Below are 9553 nucleotides of genomic sequence, written 5' to 3'. Positions count from 1 at the left end.
TTGTATACCATAATGTGCATACTTCAATAAACCTAATTGATTTCAGTAGATCTCACCAGTACAAAACTGTATACCATAATGTGCATACTTCAATAAACCTAATTGATTTCAGTACATCTCACCAGTACAAAATTGTATACCATAATGTGCATACTTCAATAAACCTAATTGATTTCAGTACATCTCACCAGTACAAAATTGTATACCATAATGTGATATACTTTCAATAAACCTAATTGATTTCAGTAGATCTCACCAGTACAAAAGTCATAGAATAAAAGTTATGGCAGTTACAGTTATTTAGTTCAGCCTAAACCACACAGTGTAGAAACAGGCTCAGATCCTGTCCTGCTTAAGCTTCAAATTTTTAGAAAATCGAGAAAATCAAATGGGCATTTTATTTGACAACCAAGCCAATAATGTATAATACTTCTTGCAATTAATGTGGAATTTAACTTATAGACGTATTATGCCAAAACTGTTTTTGTCTAATATTCTCATCTTTGTCTCCATCAAACTCATCTATTATTATTATAAAAACATGTTTCCTTTTAAAATTTTCCTGCTAGAACTACATATTTATATTGCAAGCATATTGTACTGTGTTTTATTTCTCCAGCCTGAGGGAATGGCAGATAGTAGTACAACTTCACCTTCGAGCACTCTTTCCAAGAGCGGGAATACTGCAACAGGAGAGAGTATATCGTCCTCCGCAAGTGAAAAAGAAGAAGGTAAAAAATTAGTTTTGTTGAGGTATTTTATCACTAATTAGTTCTCAGATATATGTTTCGTGAAGAATATACATTAATGGAAATAATTATGGAAATGCACAAGATAATGCATTTTTGGAAATAATTATGGAAGCATACAGCAATATACATTAGTGTAAATAATAATGGAAACACCAAAAACTATAAGTTAATGGAAATAATTATGGAAATATAAAGAACATGCATTAATGGGAATAACTATGGAGACTTATAAGCATCACATATATAGAGGAGCTACAAACAAAAAGTAATGGCAGGTAGATGGTGAAGATATTAATAGTACAAACATAATCACAGAAAATATAAAAAAGAACCAATTAAGATGTATGATGTACTAATTATTATATGCCAATCCTTTACTTTAAACAGAGAATTACACTTTGTTTTTTGTTTTCATGCTGCCGTATAGCTTATCAATGTATGATTATGAAATTTTTTTTTTCAAATATTCTGATTTACTACTATTCCTCACAATCCAGCCAAATTGTTTCATTAGTTCAACAATGCTCATATCAAGAGTTTGTGCAGGCCCAAACCATGGTTGTGACTTTTCCATCAGCCGCTTTACCATAAATATATAAATTTCACAAAATATGCTTTTTGCTGGATGATGAATTCCTGCACAGTTAGGTGTGTTCAAGAGGGAATGTCATGATAGATCAGAGTGTGCTTGTACTTCTTGGCAGTCAGTGTGCCATCAGTTTTGTGTAGATCACTAACACCATTGTCTGTGATACTGCCCAAAATTTGTTCTGATGCTCCACTATTGTCTGTGATACTGCCCAAAATTTGTTCTGATGCTCCATCATTGTCTGTGATGCTGCCCAAAATTTGTTCTGATCCTCTCACCATTGTCTGCGATACTGCCCAAAATTTGTTCTGATCCTCTCACCATTGTCTGTGATACTGCCCAAAATTTGTTCTGATGCTGCCCAAAATTTGTTCTGATGCTCCACCATTGTCTGTGATGCTGCCCAAAATTTGTTGTGATCCTCTCACCATTGTCTGTGATACTGCCCAAAATTTGTTCTGATGCTCCACCATTGTCTGTGATACTGCCCAGAATTTGTTCTGATGCTCCACTATTGTCTGTGATACTGCCCAAAATTTGTTCTGATCCTCCACCATTGTCTGTGATACTGCCCAAAATTTGTTCTGATCCTCTCTCCATTGTCTTTGATACTGCCCAAAATTTGTTCTGATCCTCTCTCCATTGTCTTTGATACTGCCCAACATTTGTTCTGATCCTCTCACCATTGTCTGTGATACTGCCCAACATTTGTTCTGATCCTCTCTCCATTGTCTTTGATACTGCCCAAAATTTGTTCTGATCCTCTCTCCATTGTCTTTGATACTGCCCAAAATTTGTTCTGATCCTCTCTCCATTGTCTTTGATACTGCCCAAAATTTGTTCTGATTCTCTCTCCATTGTCTGTGGTACTGCCCAAAATTTGTTCTGATCCTCCTACCATGCTTCCCTTTAAATGTTGTACATTGACTATAATACAGATTTCTTCTCTGCCATTGAACAAACTGTTCTTGATTGTTACTGAATTATTTGACATTGGATTCATCTCTAAAGAGCAGAAATCTCTAGCTTTCTCTTTCCATTGTATATGATTGGATGCCCATTTCAACTTTTGCTTTCATTTGCTTACCTTATCCCAGCAGAGATTTTTAAACAGCTACATATCCACTGAGATGACTTTATGTTAATGTGTAATCTTACTGTTCTTGAGGTAATATTCACACGTGTATTTACAGCAGAGTTGTTGGCTAGATCTGTATCTGACTATTATCAATCTTTTATGGAATGTACTCTGAGAATTTCTATCTTCAACCTTGACCACTTCTGTTATTAACATTCATGGTCATTTTCACCCATCCTCTTTAGAAATTTGCTCCTGTGAAAACATGAAGTTTGCAATAAGTTTTTACACGGAGTATTCCTTACTAGCCAAAACTTTGGCTTCTACATGTTTATAATATGGTATTTCAGTCCTGAGAGAGCAATAACTGGAATCACACTACTACTACTGGGCATGGTATGAATGCCTATACACTTAAGGACTTTATAGTTGTGTTGACACTTTTTGATTGGTTGGATGATAACCAATCACATTTTAAATTTAACTTTGAAATTAAAGTAGAGCAGTGTTTGTTAATTTTGGAATACATACATCTTTGGCCAAAGTTTTATGTTGATTCATTTTAAAGTTGAACCAAGTTGTGCACTTGTTCAGTTAATCAGTTCTGCTGTGTGTTCTTGGTCTATTTATAGTGTATAAATGCTTTATTATGACAAGTATTCAAAGTGTTATTTTCTTCAGCGGAAAGAGGAAGAACAAGAGATCGAAAGTCTTTCATTGGAACTTTAAGGAAGAGACTAAGCTTTCGAAAAAACCAGTCAAAGTCAGTGGAACAAAAGGCCAAGGGTGAAGAGAGTATAAGTCGGGAAAGCAGTAGAAGTTTTTCCTCAGACCGATCCAGATCAGTTCCTGGCTCTCGGATAATGCCATCCGATAGACGTTCAGGTCAGTAACGCAAAATCAACTTTCACAATATTGTTTTTCAAGAAAGTGTCTGATTTACAAATACATTAAAATACATAAAAGTCTCTTTAATGTAATAGTATGTTCCTGAAGGTTTACACTTATACCATTAAACCAGTTTACAGCACAAAACTAACAGTCTTTAATGTTATAGTATGTTTCTGAAGGTTTACACTTATGTCACAAAACCAGTTTACAGCACAAAACTAACAGTCTTTAATGTTATAGTATGTTCCTGAAGGTTTACACTTATGTCACAAAACCAGTTTACAGCACAAAACTAACAGTCTTTAATGTTATAGTATGTTCCTGAAGGTTTGCACTTATGTCACAAAACCAGTTTACAGCACAAAACTAACAGTCTTTAATGTTATAGTATGTTCCTGAAGGTTTACACTTATGTCACAAAACCAGTTTACAGCACAAAACTAACAGTCTTTAATGTTTTAGTATGTTCCTGAAGGTTTACACTTGTGTCACAAAACCAGTTTACAGCACAAAACTAACAGTCTTTAATGTTATAGTATGTTCCTGAAGGTTTACACTTATGTCACAAAACCAGTTTACAGCACAAAACTAACAGTCTTTAATGTTATAGTATGTTCCTGAAGGTTTACACTTATGTCACAAAACCAGTTTACAGCACAAAACTAACAGTTTAACTAATGTTAAATATATTCCTGTTGTATTGTTTTTTCAAACTTATTTACCTCACAGTTATAAATATTTTGATAAAATAATACACATATTTTTGTCTGTTTTCTTCCCTTCATCATTATAATACGAGTATAACTTTTTCTAATGCTTTATTACAAGTGACATAACTTAAAAGTAATTTTTCACATGTTTATGTACATGTGCTCTCATTAATTCTTCAAATTCATTGAAATAACACTTGATTAATATCTTTCAAGTAAATGTTTTAGAATATTTCAGTTCATATCAATTCTGTTGCAGTGGTATTTATTTTGTATAGAAGTGTATGATTTGTATGGTACTTTTTAATAGAACTAACTTGTATTATGATCATGTTCTGTTATGTTATAAACAACTGTGATTAGAAAAACAATGATCTAAAAGTGAGATATTTGTTCTGTACTTGTGACATCATATTCAGCGTTCATCTGAATTACATGTGCACTTACATAGGATGTCACATTAGCTTATTTCTACTAAACCCCTTCCATTATCTGTGGATGTAGTTTTGACATGCCTTTTTCTCCTGCACTTAGCAACCAGACATATCAACTTGATTCTTTTACTTTATGTAGCACTGTTAATTATATGTAGTATTTAAACCTAACCAGTATAATATAACAGTAAAAAATTGTACACAGTTACTTTAGTAGAAACTAAACTTTTTACAATAATTAGTAATGTATAGAGCATTTAGATATATATACAATGTAATGTACAGATCTTTCCTTAAATCTCTTACCTACTGAGTAAAAGTTGTATAAATCTGGAATTACTGCTAATTTTCTCCATGCTTTTAACAATGTATGTGTTTCTTTTATTGTATAGAAACCTACCTGTATGTGTATGATGCTTCTCTCCTTTAAATGTAAATGAACTTAATTTTGTCGTTATTTGGATATGTTTGAATGAGTGCTTTACAAAATAAAATTTTTTTTATGTACTTGTTCGTAAATCGTCTTTGCATTTTGAGTCTCCAAACCCTTTAAATGAAAGGTAAACTTTTTTTTTGACTACAGACCTCATTTTTTTGTATTTACTAAATGTATTTATTAGTTCTACAGAATTTTTTTGTTTTTCAAGTTTGCCTTTTTTTTTCAGATGATAGGATGTTTCATTATATCTATAAGTAATCGTTAATAGAGTTTAGAAATACTACAATTTACAACAACTAAATTTTCTGTGGAATTAGACTAAAAATATAATTTTAGGGAGTTATTACCAACTTGTGTAGAGTATCTAGCTACCCTCTACCCTAGCTAAAATGGAAAGTAATTGTTAACTTTTCTGTGAAAGCTGTTAGAGTTCAAAATATTGATAGAAGAGTGTGATGTGACTTTATACGACTCCCAATCTAACCATAACCTAGCATACTAAGTTAGTAGGGATCTTTTACAATACACAAAAAAAAACACAATTATTCAATTTTTACTAAATTGTCGTTGTATTTAAAACGTATTAATAGACAAAAAAAGACTCCATTTAAAAGTGACTCATACTTAGAATGAAATACAGTTTAGTGTTCATTGTGCTTTGACTTTATGGTTTATCCACAATAATGAAATACACTTTTAATATTGTTTTTTCATTCTTTCAGCTGGGGATAGTCTGCTAGGTGTGCCAAACTTAAGTAGGTATTGATTAGCTTAATATTATGATTTGATATTCAACACAAGTGTTTTAAAATACAGATGTAGTAAAAGAATATTTGAAATCTGTGTCTATAATTTTTGTATTGACATTTCATTCTGTCTGTGTTTAGTTGTATAAGCAGCCTTATGTTAAAACACTTTGAATGATTGATGGGACATGTTAATCTCCTGAATGGCACATGTTTGAAATCTGCGTCTATAATTTTTGTATTGACATTTCATTCTGTCTGTGTTTAGTTGTATAAGCAGCCTTATGTTAAAACACTTTGAATGATTGATGGGACATGTTAATCTCCTGAATGGCACATGTTTGAAATCTGTGTCTATAATTTTTGTATTGACATTTCATTCTGTCTGTGTTTAGTTGCATAAGCAGCCTTATGTTAAAACACTTTGAATGATTGATGGGACATGTTAATCTCCTGAATGGCACATGTTTCTTTCAACTGTTCATAGAAAAATGAAGCAAAAGCTTAAAACTTTATTTAGCTTCAGACATTTTTTTTTAAAGAAAGCAATTATTTAATAGTTAAAGAAAAAATTCCATGATCTATGTAATAAATGTTCACACTTAATTTACATTTTTATTATGTGAATTGCATCAATATTTTGAATAAAACTAACCAATATAAAATTTGACGTGTTTTAGTAAAAAAAAAGAAAAAGTCAATGTAAATAACATAATCGTTACAGCACGTATGACAGAGGGTAGTTACTACACATTTCAAGAAAGCACTTCTTTTGATGTGCTGTAAATTTATGTTTATTTGTATTGTGTATGGAGCAACACAGTACTTTATTTTGATTGTTTTAATAAATATTCTCTTCTTTTTGATAGATCGTGAAGGACACAGCAGTGCTCGAAGTAGCATAAGTGAGGGTTCTGGCCTCAGTGCCTCGTCGTCACGTACTTATATACATGAGAAATCGACACTTGTGGTCGAAACCAATGAGAATGGTGTCTTAAAGTGAGTGTCCTTTTTTATTGGAATATTGAAACGGGTCTTCCCATGTCAGTTGATTTATGAGTTTGGCTAAAACTCATGACGACACATTATTCTGAAACAAAAGCAGAATTTACTGATGATACTTGTTTTTTATAATTTAATATTATTACAGTTTCTTAAGATTGGAAAATTGAAAAGCACGTCTTGCTTCTTGTGTATAGAAACATTATAAATTACTTATCCATTCTGAAACTCAGTTATCTGCTTAATGGATATAGAAATTGTAAAAGAATCAGTTGTTACATTGAAAGGTGAGTAAAAGTTTGAAAACATATATAACTACATGTTTTGCCTTTTTTTTAACATTCTTTTATATGGCCAAATGTGGCATAATAGTTAGTGTTCAGGGCTGAGGATTAGAAGTTCCAAGGTTTGTGCCATGAAATGTTAAACACATATTTCACTTTAAGCTGTGGCTGTGCTACGAAAGTGATGGTAAATCAGTTGAAAGTCAGACAAAGTTCTTGTGATATGTGCTGTTGACTGGATGCTTTCCATTTGGTCACTAGTTAACCCTGTATCATCAATGGAAGGGTTTTTTTTTTCCATTACCATAATTGGCATAAATGTATGGGTGGAGATGATGTATAAGCATGTGTAAATATATGGGTGGAGGTGATAAAGGTTAAAAATTATGAAAAGTAAAATGTGAACCTTACAAGTCTCTAACCTGATGCCATTCAGATTGAAAACAACAATATCAATGTTGGCTTAAGAATCCCAGATTTTAGGTTGAATAAAAAAAAATTGGAAATTGAGTTTCCTGTTTGAGGATCTGATTGTCTTATGTAATGAAAGTGAGGGAAGAAATGTCCAGTGTTTTAATGTTATTCATGACAGTTAGGTAACATATTTTTAGTAAATAATGTAATATTGGTAATGATTTCTTGTTTTAGTCTGATGTGTATTTCATGTTACTGAATATATTTTAATACTGACATGACTATAGAACCCTAGTTTAAAGAGGTCTATAAATAATAATTAATGTAAAATAATGGCTCAGAGTTTTTCAATCCATTAATTAGGCATTACGTGGTTCCCTCATCTCTTGCTAATCGCAGCAAATGGAGGAAGAAGGGTGTTAAGCTACATATATACAATGACCACATTTTTGTTGCCAAACACTTACCTGGGTATGTATACTGTGTATTCCTTAACTGGTTTATCTTACAGTTTCATCTTTATTGTTAATTATAACTTAATTAGAAATGCATGTAGTTCTTTACAATATATTTTAAAATGTTTGATCATTTTCATTGATTCAAGACAATCATTAGTAGGTAAAACTGAAAAAAAAACAGTTAACCTTTCTACTACAGGTTTAGGTTTCACCCAAATTGAGAACCACCAGTGTATAGGGAGAGTTAACCTTTCTACTACAGGTTTAAATTTCACCGAAATTGAGAACCACCAGTGTATAGGGAGAGTTAACCTTTCTACTACAGGTTTAAATTTCACCCAAATTGAGAACCATCAGTGTATAGGGAGAGTTAACCTTTTTACTACAGGTTTAGGTTTCACCCAAATTGAGAACCAGGCAGTGTGTAGGGAAAGTTAACCTTTCTACTACAGGTTTAGGTTTCACCCAAAGTGAGAACAGCCAGTGTATAGGGAAAGTTAACCTTTCTACTACAGGTTTAGGTTTCACACAAAGTGAGAACCACCAGTGTATAGGAAAAGTTAACCTTTCTACTACAGGTTTAGGTTTCACCCAAAGTGAGAACAGGCAGTGTATAGGGAAAGTTAACCTTTCTACTACAGGTTTAGGTTTCACCCAAAGTGAGAACCACCAGTGAATAGGGAGAGTCAACCTTTCTACTACAGGTTTAAGTTTCACCCAAAGTGAGAACCACCAGTGAATAGGGAGTGTTAACCTTTCTACTACAGGTTTAAGTTTTACTCAAAGTGAGAACCACCAGTGAATGGGGAAAAGGTTAATTTTTAAGTCTGCACAGTAGACACTGATCAGATTAATTTAATGGAGCTTATGTTTTCCTTTCAGTAACCAAAGAGTTCAAACAGGAGTTTGTTCTTACAGATATTTTACATTAGCCTAGTTCTGTGTGATAGTTATGAATAAAATTGCCTATTGCAAGTAAATTGGAGGTATAAATGTTACAAGATAATGAATGTTTTACTTTTGAAAATAGTAAATTTCTTTAGAGGAAATGGGCTGGGTGTGGTCTAGTGACTAGGATGCCAGGCTTTGATTCTGAGGGTTCATGGTCCTGTTTTTACAAGATGACACTCCTTACTTTTGGACCATGGCTTTGTTATAAAAGTGACAGTCAAATCCCAATATTTGATAACAATAACATAAGAGTTGGCAGTAGGAACTGTTGACCTGATGCCTTCCTCTTAGTCTATAAATTCAATATAACTAGTATAGTTTTATTCACAACAAACATACAAACTTCAGTAAAAAGTCCCGTGTTGGATTATGCTACTTTACCTTCCTACTTTATAATAGTATAACAAGGTTATTTGTTTACACTGTAAATTCCAAGTTAAAGAACTAAGACACTTGTCTTTGAATCTAAGGCTGTATCATAACCATTTTATTTTTCTCTAAAAGTAACTAAAAAATATATTTTTGTGGTGTTTCTTTTTCATTTTATATTACCAAAATTTGTATCTGTATTTTTTCTTTAATAGAGAAATTTTACATTTTAGTCTTTTCAAATTACTGCTTGGTTTAGCTGTTTAGTAAAGTGTTTGGAACTTGATGTTTTTCTGATTGCTTATAATTTTTAGTACATTTGGATGTATGATAATAAGATGTAGTTTTGTTTCTTTTATCAAAATCTGTGTGTTCTCTTCAAGATATGGATAAACAAGTAGCTTTACATCTGCATTACCGGTATACATAGATAGAA

General features: G+C 32.3%; 1 protein-coding gene across 4 annotated transcripts in view; it reads left to right on the top strand.

Annotated features, from left to right (window-relative positions):
• Positions 1–9553, top strand: part of LOC106469938 (C2 domain-containing protein 2-like) — a 61591-nt gene that overhangs the window by 43990 nt on the left and 8048 nt on the right. For all 4 annotated transcript variants that reach the window (XM_022398513.1, XM_022398512.1, XM_022398511.1 and 1 more), the window contains 5 exons: positions 620–731; positions 3101–3304; positions 5616–5648; positions 6509–6638; positions 7703–7810. In XM_022398513.1, the coding sequence (XP_022254221.1) occupies positions 620–731; positions 3101–3304; positions 5616–5648; positions 6509–6638; positions 7703–7810 (587 nt within the window). The remainder of the gene's footprint in view (positions 1–619; positions 732–3100; positions 3305–5615; positions 5649–6508; positions 6639–7702; positions 7811–9553) is intronic.

This window comes from Limulus polyphemus, unplaced genomic scaffold, assembly GCF_000517525.1.
Source record: "Limulus polyphemus unplaced genomic scaffold, Limulus_polyphemus-2.1.2 Scaffold3732, whole genome shotgun sequence".
NCBI lineage: Eukaryota > Metazoa > Arthropoda > Merostomata > Xiphosura > Limulidae > Limulus > Limulus polyphemus.
Note: the sequence above shows the minus strand (reverse complement) of the source record. Positions and strands in the feature narration are given on the sequence as shown.